This window comes from Elaeis guineensis, chromosome 1 (assembly GCF_000442705.2).
Source record: "Elaeis guineensis isolate ETL-2024a chromosome 1, EG11, whole genome shotgun sequence".
Taxonomy (NCBI): Eukaryota; Viridiplantae; Streptophyta; class Magnoliopsida; order Arecales; family Arecaceae; genus Elaeis; species Elaeis guineensis.
The window spans coordinates 145,165,936-145,179,016 of record NC_025993.2 but is presented as its reverse complement, the minus strand read 5'-3'; the positions used below and the strand labels follow the sequence as shown (position 1 = coordinate 145,179,016).

At 38.5% G+C, this 13,081-nt stretch overlaps 2 protein-coding genes across 2 annotated transcripts; one reads left to right on the top strand and one right to left on the bottom strand.

Annotated features, from left to right (window-relative positions):
* The first annotated feature begins 2,117 nt into the window (after positions 1 to 2,117).
* LOC105038974 (heat shock protein 81-1) lies at positions 2,118 to 5,459 on the top strand. The gene is made up of 3 exons (XM_010914921.4): positions 2,118 to 2,334; positions 2,424 to 2,846; positions 3,671 to 5,459. Exons 1-3 carry the CDS (start codon positions 2,209 to 2,211, stop codon positions 5,222 to 5,224), a joined length of 2,103 nt encoding a protein of 700 aa, XP_010913223.1. The 5' UTR covers positions 2,118 to 2,208; the 3' UTR covers positions 5,225 to 5,459.
* Positions 5,460 to 8,156: 2,697 nt separating this feature from the next.
* LOC105039030 (aspartyl protease family protein At5g10770-like) lies at positions 8,157 to 11,609 on the bottom strand. The gene is made up of 2 exons (XM_010915001.3): positions 11,431 to 11,609; positions 8,157 to 9,545 (listed from the first exon to the last, which is right to left on the bottom strand). Exons 1-2 carry the CDS (start codon positions 11,579 to 11,581, stop codon positions 8,335 to 8,337), a joined length of 1,362 nt encoding a protein of 453 aa, XP_010913303.3. The 5' UTR covers positions 11,582 to 11,609; the 3' UTR covers positions 8,157 to 8,334.
* Positions 11,610 to 13,081: the final 1,472 nt, after the last annotated feature.

The window sequence follows — 13,081 nt, the reverse complement described above, 5'->3', positions numbered from 1 at the left end:
CCACAAAGTCCATGATTTCTTATTGATCAAATTTTGAGCCCCATATGAATCTTAGAAAAGTTTGGGATGAAGTCAATTATTAAGGGACTTAACACAAAATGTTTGGATTTTGGCCGACATCGAGTTAGAAAATATTTTTTTTAAACTTAAAAAACATAATAAATAATTAAAAAAATTAAACAAACTATCAAGAACCAAATTAAACTTGAATTTGCACTAAAAATTTTTTAATTTTATCTAGGTAATTAATTATTCATAAGATTGCAAGCTATAAATTTTAATTTATTAATATACATGACAGTATTATAAATAAAAATCCATCAAAACAAAAATATGAAATATAAATGTTTCATTTAATTAAATGACACTAGTTGAGAAGAGATATAGTTGTTAATATGAAAAGAGGAATTGGTCTAAAGAAGAGTTTATTCAATGCATTGGAAAAGATATCTAGAGTAATGGAGAAAGATGTTTATATGATTTTAGTTTTGGGTCGGGCTAGGTCAGGTTCCTGAACCTTCTTCTTTTTTGTGCATTTGAGGGCACCTTGCATTTTGCTAAATCCTACCAAGCTTGTTGAAGTTTTCAACAAGGTGGTAAATCAGCTAGTTTGTTTATCGCTGCTGAAAAAAGCTATATAGCTTCAAAACAAGTCTCTTGTTTGGTTGTGAAGTTTGAAAGCTCTTTACTTTATAGCAGAAGATTCTGAGTCTATTCTTTTTCCCCTCTTAGTATGCTGTTTAGTTTCGTAGATAGTCACATTTTTGCTCTATAATTTTTTTAAGTTAATTAATAAAAATAGGTGGTTAACGCCTCTTTTTCAATAAAAAATAAATCAAAATATGCAGCCAAAAATACAAGACATCTAGAATTGGGTTATTTTAATTTTGAGAAATTCTTTATATACCATTCTCAATAGAGAAAAAATATACCACTTCGTCAGATTTGACCATGTAGCATAATTTTTAAGGAGGCAGGCATATAATATAGCTCAACTTTTATTTTTGATCAAAATATTCTTTCCCTTCTTTTATTCTATTTTGCTAGTTAGAATACCATAAATAATAATAAGATATTATAATAATGGTACGATACCTTGTTACATCTTATGATATCTTATTGCATTCTATTGAGATGTCATAAAAACTAATAGGATATCATAAATACTAACAGAACGTTATAATAATATTGTGATATTCTTTTGTAATCCTATAACATCCTGTTGTGTTCTATATACAATTATCAAGATATTATAAAAAAACTAACAAGATATTATAATAATATTATGACATCCTATTGCATCCTATAGACCATTATCAGGATATCATAAAAATTAACAGGATATTATAATAATATTATGATATTCTGTTATAATCTCGTGATGTCATATTGCATCTTATAGATAATTATCGGGATGTCATAAAAACTAACAGGATGTCATTATAATATTATGGCATCATATTACAATCCTATGACATCTTGTTGCATCCTATAAATAATTATCGAAATATTATAAAAATCAAAAAGATATCGTGATAATATTATGATATTCTATTTGTATCCTATGATATTCTATTGTATCCTATGAAAAAGAAACAGAATATTATAACATTAGATAAGGATATTTGAGTCAAAAAAAATTTAAAAAAAAATTTGAGCTGTATTAAATATTTATCTTTTTATTAATTATGTTATATGGTATAACCTGATAAAATGATGTATTTTTTATCAGAAATGGTGAATAAAAATAATTTTTTAATCTTTAAATCTGATCCAATCCATAGATTTTTGTTGTTTTTTTTGATAGGGCTCCAACCCGTGCGTCTTCGATAAAAGTGTTCGAATCGTTCTAAATGGGTCGAGACAAGTTGGGTCGGTTTGACTCGATTCCTTTGCAGCTCTTAGTCGCGATGACCGGCGCGAAGTAGAATCCGAGAAAGTGCTTTTTTTTTTTTTTTTTTTCCTTAATAAAAAATTCCGATAAAGCTTGAAAGGCCCGGCCAGTCAAATCTAAAACAGAATACCTACTTTGAGATCAACGGCTAAGAAGAATCAAAACACGAGACATCTAGCCTATGGAACAATCTAGAAGCACCCCTGCGTCCCCTGTATAAATCACACGCCTCGCAAACCCTAGATACCTCCCGAACTCCTCTCGTCCACTCGCCGCGGGGTCTCTCAAGCGTTCTCTCCTCAAGCTCTTTCGCCATGGCGGCGGAGACAGAGACCTTCGCATTCCAGGCGGAGATCAACCAGCTCCTCAGCCTCATCATCAACACCTTCTACTCCAACAAGGAGATCTTCCTCCGCGAGCTTATCAGCAACGCCTCCGATGTGAGTCTTTCTCTCTCGATCTCTAAACCTGGATCTCTTTATTTTTCTCTTTCGATTCATTCTTTCTTACTGATCCGAGACCCTAACAGGCTTTGGACAAGATCCGGTTTGAGAGCCTCACGGACAAGAGCAAGCTCGATGCCCAGCCGGAGCTCTTCATCCACATCATCCCCGACAAGGCCTCCAGCACTCTTTCCATCATTGACAGCGGTATTGGCATGACCAAATCTGATCTGGTCAACAATCTCGGTACCATTGCCAGGTCCGGCACCAAGGAGTTCATGGAGGCGCTCGCAGCCGGGGCCGATGTCAGTATGATTGGCCAGTTCGGTGTGGGGTTCTACTCTGCGTACCTCGTGGCCGAGAAGGTGGTTGTGACTACGAAGCACAATGATGATGAGCAATACGTTTGGGAGTCGCAGGCCGGTGGGTCGTTCACCGTGACTAGGGATACCTCTGGGGAGAATCTCGGACGGGGCACCAAGATCACGCTTTTCCTCAAGGATGATCAGGTAGTGAAATTTATGGTCATTGCCTGAAATTTTTTAAGGGTTTTGTTGTAATTATAATAGGCTCTTATCAAAATAAATGATTTTGAAACAAAGATTATTCCCAAAAATTCCATTTTGCCAGCGGTTCTTCCATTAAAAAGCCGCTACCGCTCATGATTGCCACGAATTTCACTTGGAAACAAGCCTTTTGCCATACATTTATGGTTGACAGCGTGGATCAAATTACGATGCATCATAGTTTGAGGTTTTCTGTGACTAACTTTCCACCATAAACTCATTGACAAGTTATAATGGTCATTATGGTTGTCTTTTTTTCTTTTTGTTTTGGGTGGGGGCCATGTTGGGGTTATAGCGGATCTGTATAGTTATGTATGCTATCTGTTTATGTGATATGGATCTGAAAGCTACCTCTTACATGCATGCTCCTTTTTGTTTTTCATTGTTGGTTGGTATAAGTTTTATTCTATTTATCATGTTGCTAGAACATGTACAACTTTATGACCTGTTAGAAGTTAATGTGATGTGCAAATGTTCATTGTTCATTGTTTTACTTAGTTTGATATGGACAACAGAAAATTTTTCTTCTTCTTTTTTTTTTTTTTTATCGAAATTTTTTAAGCTTTTTTATTCTTGTAGATTCGGGCTTTTTGTTGCCTTGTCACCATGGCTACATATGGCTTTTCAAGTTCCTTTTTCTTCTCGATGTATATGTGCTTATCCTTTTCCCGTTGAAAATAACTTTTCTGTTATGCTTTGCCATGGTTTCATTGCAGTTCCCGTTGAAAATAACTTTTCTGTTATGCTTTGCCATGGTTTCATTGCAGTTGGAGTACCTTGAGGAGCGCCGCCTCAAAGATCTGATCAAGAAGCATTCTGAGTTTATCAGCTACCCCATCTCCCTGTGGACTGAGAAGACAACTGAGAAGGAAATTTCTGATGATGAGGATGAGGAGGAGAAGAAAGATGCTGAGGAAGGCAAGGTGGAAGATGTTGATGAAGAGAAAGAAGAGAAGGAAAGGAAGAAGAAGAAGATCAAGGAGGTGTCCCATGAGTGGTCTTTGGTCAACAAGCAAAAGCCAATCTGGATGAGGAAGGCTGAAGAGATCACCAAGGAAGAGTATGCTGCCTTCTATAAGAGTCTAACAAATGACTGGGAGGAGCATTTGGCTGTCAAGCACTTCTCTGTGGAGGGCCAGCTGGAGTTCAAGGCCATCCTTTTCATGCCAAAAAGAGCTCCTTTTGATCTTTTTGATACCAGGAAGAAGCCTAACAACATTAAGCTTTATGTTCGTCGTGTCTTCATCATGGACAACTGTGAGGAACTGGTTCCTGAGTATTTGAGTTTTGTTAAGGGAATTGTGGACTCTGAGGATCTTCCCCTGAACATCTCTAGGGAGATGCTCCAGCAGAACAAGATCCTTAAAGTCATCCGAAAGAACCTGGTCAAGAAGTGCATCGAATTGTTCTTTGAGATTGCTGAAAACAAGGAAGACTACAACAAGTTCTACGAGGCATTCTCTAAGAACCTCAAGCTCGGCATACATGAGGACTCTCAGAACAGAGCAAAGCTTGCAGAATTGCTGAGGTACCACTCTACCAAGAGTGGTGACGAGATGACCAGCCTTAAGGACTATGTTACAAGGATGAAGGAGGGCCAGAATGAAATTTACTACATTAGTGGTGAGAGCAAAAAGGCTGTGGAGAACTCCCCGTTCCTGGAGAGGCTGAAGAAGAAGGGCTATGAGGTTCTTTTCATGATAGATGCAATCGATGAGTATGCTGTGGGTCAGCTTAAGGAGTTTGAGGGGAAAAAGTTGGTGTCTGCAACGAAGGAGGGATTGAAGCTTGATGAGAGTGAGGATGAAAAGAAGAAGAAGGAAGCCCTCAAAGAGAAATTTGAGGGCTTGTGCAAAGTCATCAAGGAAGTGCTGGGTGACAAGGTGGAGAAGGTTGTGGTGTCTGATCGTGTGGTTGATTCTCCCTGTTGTCTGGTCACTGGTGAGTATGGTTGGACTGCCAACATGGAGAGGATCATGAAGGCACAAGCCCTGAGGGACTCGAGCATGGCTGGCTACATGTCCAGCAAGAAGACAATGGAGATTAACCCAGAGAACCCTATCATGGATGAGTTGAGGAAGCGGGCAGATGCAGACAAGAATGACAAATCTGTGAAGGACCTTGTGCTGCTGCTATTTGAGACTGCTCTTCTCACCTCTGGCTTCAGCCTTGAGGACCCGAACACCTTTGGCAACAGGATTCACCGCATGCTGAAATTGGGTCTTAGCATTGATGAGGACGAGACAGTGGATGCAGATACTGACATGCCTTCTCTGGAGGATGCTGATGCAGAGGGCAGCAAGATGGAGGAGGTTGACTAACCTAAATTTAGACGATATGCCCTGGTATTTCCTAGGAAGTTAAAAAAATTCGGTCAGCTCATATAGAGCTTGACAATTTTGTGGTGTGTTTCACCTTTTATTTTGCTATGTTCTGTGGCCTTCTTCATTAGCTACCGCTGGAGGTCTTTATATTTTTATTTTTGCATACATAGATCTTTGTGATGTTCCAGTGTTCCAAAATTCCAAATGTTATTAATTTAGCTGTTTTCTATTCTGCTTGGTTTCATGCCTGGTTATTCATTTCAGATTAAGGTTGGTAAATGCCCAACCCTAGGTTGTTATGTTATTAACCGGCTTTGGCTGATTTTGTTGCATTGTAGAATTGAGATAGGACTTCTTTATCATCTTCTTGTGATTATCTTGTTATTGCTTGAAGTCTTCAATGACATGTATCTCCTGGTTCTTCTTTTCTTACCTTCGTTTCTAGGTTGGTGGATAGACTTTAGAAGGTGGTGTCTTTTAATCTTTGACACTGAATTCCCTGTTTGCTGCTAATTTTGCAAAAATTTTGTTTTCTAGTTGACATGCATTTAACCATATGCTGCAAGCAAGAGTTATTGCAAATAATGCTTTGTAGGCAGTTATATATCTTGAAGTGTATTTTGCGAACAAGAATTCAGAAGATCATGGACCAAAATTCATTCAATGGGAAGATAATGTTTTCAAATTGTCATTTTGCCATCAAAGTAGAATAATTGAGGATATGGTCCCTGTTGTTTATTTGGTATTCCTGAGAGGTTACAACGACATGCTTTTCATACGATGCTCCTTTCTAAGACGGAAAGGTAAATTTATAGTCAAGCGTCCTTGGTTTATCCAAGTTTTCTCTGGTTCATGAGGTAAATGTTTGGTCTCGAAAGGTTATAAAAATTTCAGAAGGTCAGACCTTTTCTAGTTCTATTACTATTAGCCTTAAGCTTATTCGTTTTTGAAGTTTCACGGATGCCTGAGAGCACCTGAAACATTTTATTCTCTTTATGTTATTTTCATGTTGGAAGTATGTCATGCAAATCTAGTAACCAGTCTTGATTCATTTCGGGAACACTCTAGGTTTGATTATATTACTTTAAATGGTATGTATTGAGAAATAATGGGTCTGACTGCAGGCTTACAAACGGAGGCTTCAGTTTGGTACTGTAGCCTGTGTCTATGGAAATAATGGTGATGATTGCATTCTGCGCAATCAAAATATAAAATGTGGTGGGAAACATGAAATGAACATCATTAAGTGATAAGTATGAACACGAGATGGTGTTAAACATGCGATGACAATGTGTCTTGCATGTGAGAGAGAATGCAGATTGATTAACCCAAAATGAAGTTTTCAGGACGTCTATTTCTCAATATGCAGTTGCAGGTTTATTAAGCTGTCTGGTTACTGGAGCTAATGAAAATTTGTCAAGTTTGAATGGGTAATAAGTAGTGTTACCATAGAGGAGGCATCATCTTCGGTTTACAGGTCCAAATTATGCCCATCAACGACCGCTTTGTTAATAAACATTATGCAAATATCAATTATTTTGGACTCAACAAAAACTAGGAGTAAGGATCATGTTCATATCACCATGGACTTCTTGATATGGCAATGTATAGAGCAATGTATTAGAATGGTTGTTACTTGTTACTAAATTTATCAATTAATAAGCAGCTTGAATATATGGCGTAATTATTCTACTCTAGTGGACTAGATATGTAAGAAAAAAAGTAATCATATCACAGAATGTTGACAGGTAATCCACAGATTACAAAGCCTACAATATTGAGATTTAAAAGGATGCTGCGGAGAACTGCTTGAAATGTGTATAAACATGGATTCTTGTATGGTTGCTTTGTTAATTTTACTAGGTAATGGCAGGATCATTCATCTTTGTGATTTCAACTATAGCTGCAGGGTCAATCATGATAATTTGATGATTCTTGAATAGTGTTTGGATATTTTTTTTTTATTTCTGAAATAGAAATACGAATTTCTAGAGAATAGCTATTTATTCTTATTATTTCAAATTTTTGTTTGGTTGAAAATTCGCTATTCTACTTAGAATAAGCAATTAATGCAGCGTAATTAATACAGTCCTTATTTCATTAAAGATCTAGAATAAATTATTTCATGGTCCACCATAGAATAGCTAAACCCGATAGACGGAAATAAGAGAAGGTTGATTAGAATTGCTAAATCAGAATGGCTCACCATCACTTTTTCATCTGTCTGGGGGAAGAAGATAGAATAAGTTCTTATTTCATCTAGAATAAAGACATCCAAACACTACCGAAAAGACTGATTATAACAAAGATTGTATCTTGGCAACTTCGTGAGCTCCTGTACTCAGATGCTAATGGATGTGTTTGAATTATGTGACGTCTTCTTATATTATCATCATTTGGGTGCATCCATGAAGCCAAGGGATGCAATAGCCGCTGCTTTTCTATGTACTGATAACGATGCAACGGTACTTAGATAAAAATCCGAGTCTATTTATCTATTTTTCTTGTATTTTTTAAGAATCTATCCAAATCCAATCCAGATCATAGCATTTAGGTTGCAGGAGATGATTCTTTTCTTTTTCTTTTTTTTTAATTCTCAAAAGATTTGGATTGGATGATATTTGATTGGTATAGAGCTATATACTTAAATAGATGATCCAAATCAGGAATTCTATGTGATTTTCAGTCCAACCTACAAAGATAGCCAAACAGCTTCTCAAAAGAATGTTCGTCTTGGGCTTAAGCATATTGGCTTTAAACGGTTTCGATGAACTTGTGTAGCAGAAAATACAAAATGTGCAGCATTGTTTGTAGTGTTCATGTCTTTTGCAAAGACATCCTATGGGGCATGTGAAACCAAGGCAAGCAATGCCACAGTCCCCTTGAATAGCCTTCATTATCAGAGGGACATCTCACAGATTCTAGTGGCTTCAGTCGTACATAATTATTCATTGTATCTTAACAGCCAAGACTCATGATTCACTGATATTCGAAAAATATTCTAGGAGTTCTACTAATGTTTGGCTTTCAGGGGATTACTTCTACCTAACACCCTTCCATTTTGTTCCATGGGTACCTACTAAACTATGGCAGGGGAATATTTCTTATCAGTTGCAGGCATTGGGCTGAAACCCGATTTTCTCTGCTGCCAGATCATAAACCACCTCGAATGTACGCTGCTGCACATTACCGATGATGCCTAGATCGCTGTCCTCCTTATTTCCAGCAAAAGCTAGGCAGTTATCAAAGAGGATACCTGAATCATCGAGGTTCAAAGTAACATTCCCTTCGAAGTGCAGTGCAACCGATGCTGGCTTCACATTCGCATTCTCATCATAGCAAGTGTCAAGTATTCCAGATGGCTCTCTCATTCGGTAATTCATCATGGAGCTCTGGAAAGCAGACCTCAGGACTTGATAGGCCGAGGGAGGTAGCCTGGTGATCACGGTTCCTGAGTCTAGGATAAACACAGTAGAGGAAAAGACTGAAGGCTGAATCGCCAGCTGCTGCCCTGAGACACTTATTGCCATCAAATTAACGATGTAGAAGGTGGGTCTGCTTGTATCGGTATGCATCGGTGTGTATGAAATGTTGGCAGAAGGCGTAGGCTCGCCAAATGTCAGGTAGCCTGTAGAGCCGGCTGTAGGTGGGAGGCAATAGGAGAATACACTGCCAAATTTCTGAGATGTTTGGGACACTAAAGAGAGCTTGCCTCGACCGAGTCCCATTAACCCAGCTAATTTTCCAACGAAGCCTTCGTTGGCTTGGCCGCACCCAAAAATGAAGCTGGAGACCATCTCGGAAGGAGATAGTGTCAGTGTTTCACGGCTCAGGTATCCTACAGTTTTGGAGCTATCACCGTACATGACGCCATACATGCAGGTAGAGTTGAAGCAACCATGACGTGAGGATAGTGAGCATTGGGGAGAGCTGCAGGGGATGGAAGCATAGGAAGAAGATTGAGAGGGATCAAAGTAATTTTCTTGTTGTGGGTAGCAGTCCGGGCATGGTTGGCATTGGATCCAGCTGACATCACTTCCAGTGTCAAAATCCACAGTCTGGTCTTTTTTGGGTGTGCCGTACCCCACCGTCACGACGTATTCAGCAGTCCCGAATGCACTACCAAGGTTTGCCGGAATGCTTGTCTGGGATTCTTGTACCTGTGTGCCTCTGGGGCCATGCGATGCCATTTGCTGGAGATAATTGACGCGCAATTGGTCTAGGCGCAGGATCTCACCCAGGGTTGGGGCCTTCTTGCTAGAGATTGGTGAACAGGGACCGTGTCGGCGGTATATGGCCAACAAGGTCCGGTTTGAGCCTGGAAATAAGATGTTAAGGAAATAAGTGAAAGAAAAAGAAGCACCAATGGCAATTGGTATTATTAGTTCTGACCGGGGCTTGGGACAAGCTGTTGGTATCTCATGAACTCGGTGGTGATTTATCCTGTTCAAATACTGGACGGCTCACTCGAGCCCGAAGTACTTTGCAGGGGTTTGGATCGGGATTTTAAGCCCAATGGCCCTGTCAGACTTGAAATTTGAGTCTACCCATTAAATAAATTTATATCCGTCCAACCCAAGCCCAAAATTTACACACACACACACAAATAATAATAATAATAATAATATTTGGCCTCTTCTTCACTTGTTTTTCCCCTTCTTTCTTCATTTGGAAGCAAGATCAATAAAGAGCTCGTGGATCCGAAAATCAACAAATAAGAAAACAACAAAAAAAATCCACTTATGTTTGGGAGTTCTCTATTGATTTCTTTGTTCATTTGGAAGTAAAACTGACAAAGAACTCCTACATCTGAAATGGTGAGTTGTCCTATTTCAAGATCCACGACAGGGGAGGCCTTCCCTGTTGGAGGCACCGACGTTCATCTCATTGGCGATGCTTCCACCCTTTTCTTTTAGGTTGATCTTGCAACCACCAGCACCAAAAGCATGTCCAAGCCACAAAAATAGAACCACCAAATTTACAAATGAAAATGCCTTTTTTCTATTGTTTTCTCCAATTTTTATTCAATGAAAAAAAAGGATTGGATCCTTTTTGGTGGGCTCAAACTTAATGGGCATGCATCTCACCTAGTCCAAAAATCCCAAGTCTCGGTTCGAAGCTTGAAGCTATTGGGTTGGGTCTGAAAATTGGCTGGAAGGCCAGGTGAGGCCAGGCTTGGACCAGGCTAAATCATACTTGGGGCTGAGCTCAGCCTGGACCGCTTAATGAGCGGGTCTAGTGGTGATTATTGCCAAAGAATTTTAATGAGATATTCCCAAATTTTCTTATGCTTTGGATTTTAATTTGATGATGATGGCCAAAAAAAAAAAAAAAAAGAAAGAAAACAAAGATATCAAGATGATTCTTTCGTTCTTCCAACTGGTAGTCCATACATACCCAGCAACATATGTATGCCGGCATACACCATAATTTGGAGATAACTGCCTGTATATATTCAGAGAGACAGTTCTATACTTATTAATATTATAATTCATGAATAATATACCTATCCATAATATTTGTAATTTGTCGATTATCTTTACTATTGGGGAAACCCGTGCTATCTTTGGACTTGGACTTGGTCTGCAAGTGAATCGGGCCATCAAAAACTTTATAAAATAACTTGATAGACTAGCACGTTCAACAATCAAGTTAAATAATATAAATTTTTAATCCTAAAGTAATATAAAAATTTTAGATCTTGCCATAATCATGCAGTATCAAACATATTATTTTAACCTACCATGGAGATTTGTATTTAAATATCATTTTAATCCACTGAACAACAGAAACATAGATAAAGACAATTGTTCCTGTCATAGAGTAGTCACTATAAAACGTAATAAATAAATAAAAGTTATCATACAAACCCACAAAAAAACACGGAGAGAGGTTAAGAGAGTGACCTTGATATATCAGCATGAACTATGATTTATTATCATAAAGAGCATCCCAGTAACCCCCACCGCAAGGTGAAAAGGTCAGATATATACAATCTTACCCGTGCCCTCAACTATACTTTATTATTATCACCAATATAAATGATCTAATAGCAAGGTTATTTCATGCACTCCTTCGACTTTAGTTTGCTTTCCAGAGCAAAAGAAGGCTCGCCCGGACTGTTATAAGACAAGAGTACTGAAGGGTCACGAGAAAAAAGCCAAAACCAATCAATTAACTGCTAGCGTCAAGAGGGTGTTAACCTTTGGGTTTGGAGCAGGCAGTTCCCGGGTTCAAAGTGTTGGTTCCAACGGCATGGTGGCCACTTGCTTTTCCGTGGACGGCGTACGAAGTGCAATACAGAAGCAAAGAAAATAGCAGGAAGCGAATAAGCGGAAGGAAAGCCGAAGCCATGGGTTCGTTGGCTACGGATTGGTGTTCATTACAGTCTTCGGAAAGCAGCCAATTTATAGAATTTCTAGGATCCCTCCTGCTTGGAAAATGCCAGACTCCATACGGCGCCTGGCTAGATGAAGACTTGTGCCAGGTGCCTTGTGTCTACGGCAGTGGACTTAATTTCATGGTTTGTCTGATTGCAAATAATATGGCCTAAAATGTACCTGGAGTCATCAGTTGCGGGAATTACAATTTTGCAGTATGCAATAATAGACAAATTCAGCTGATAATTGTGGAGAAGGAATTTCTCAATTTCCACAAAGAATGGTGGTTGATACACATTTATGAATTGACATGGCCAAAATAGACTTTTCAAAGGTCACAAATAATCTATCATTTCATCTGGACCGTAAAAATACAATCCTTCATATCCAATAATGAAATCATTGAGCATAAATATTGCTTCGAAGGAATATATGAGATAGAGTTTTCAGCTAGCAAGGAGACCTTTTATCTCCACTTCTATTTATTCTGATGGTTGATATTTTGCAAAAGATGCTCACGCTAGGGAAGAACAACAAACTCATTGCTGGTATTGGATTGCCAAATGCATCGGGTTGCATCATAAGTCTTCAGTTTGCCGATGACACTATAATCTGGTGCGATGCAAACCCTCAGCATGCCCTCGACCTAAAGTTCTTATTATACTCCTTTGAGTTGCTAACGAGGCTGAAAATAAAATTTGAAAAGAGCTCACTAATGGGGATACGGATTTCAGACGATACTTGCAGCTATTTTGCAGCACTGCTGGGTTGCAAAACTTTCAAGTTCCTATTGCAGTATTTAGGTTTCCCTCTAACTAAAAGAGTAATTAAATTCTCCGATTGGAACTTCCTTATTGAAAAGGTAGACAGAAGGTTATCTGCTTGGAAAGGGAAACTACTGTTGATCGGAGGTTGTTTAACTTTGGTGAACTCCGTTTTAAGCTTAATTCCAACATTTTGGATGTCCACGTTGCGGGAAGGATGTCCATGTTGCTGCTGCCCGCAAAGGTGATAGATTTAATAGACAAAAAGAGAAGGGATTTTCTATGGAATTGGTGGGGTTCCAACTCAGGAGGCATATGCCTAGCTGGTTGGGAAAAGGTCTGTAGACTGAGAGTTCTTGGAGGTCTTGGGGTGTTAAACTTAAAATTTATTCAACAGGTGCCTTCTGTTGAAAAGATAGTAGAGATTTTATCAAGAACCACAGAAACTTTAGAGAACTCTCATTTATAAAGTTTTATTATACCAAGATCATGGCTTCACAAGCACCTCAAAAAGCTCATCATCCTGCTTCAAATGCCTGCAAAAATATGGTTGAAGTACGACAAATCTTCAATCAAGCATTCATTTCAAGATAGGGGATGGAAAAACAAGTGGATTTTTGGCATGATTCTTGGGCAGGCCAAATAGAACTTATGCAGATTTATCCGGAATTGTATCTCTTGTCGAGGATATAGACAATCTCTATTAATGA

What these genes read in the sequence shown, in the direction of transcription:
- LOC105038974 (XM_010914921.4), top strand. Translation starts at nt 2,209, where the DNA reads ATGGCGGCGGAGACAGAGACCTTCGCATTCCAGGCGGAGATCAACCAG. An exon ending in TTATCAGCAACGCCTCCGAT is followed by an intron (nt 2,335 to 2,423) that starts GTGAGTCTTTCT and finishes AGACCCTAACAG; the next exon opens with GCTTTGGACAAGATCCGGTT. An exon ending in TTTTCCTCAAGGATGATCAG is followed by an intron (nt 2,847 to 3,670) that starts GTAGTGAAATTT and finishes GTTTCATTGCAG; the next exon opens with TTGGAGTACCTTGAGGAGCG.
- LOC105039030 (XM_010915001.3), bottom strand. Translation starts at nt 11,581, where the DNA reads ATGGCTTCGGCTTTCCTTCCGCTTATTCGCTTCCTGCTATTTTCTTTG. An exon ending in TGCCTGCTCCAAACCCAAAG is followed by an intron (nt 9,546 to 11,430) that starts GTTAACACCCTC and finishes TCTTATTTCCAG; the next exon opens with GCTCAAACCGGACCTTGTTG.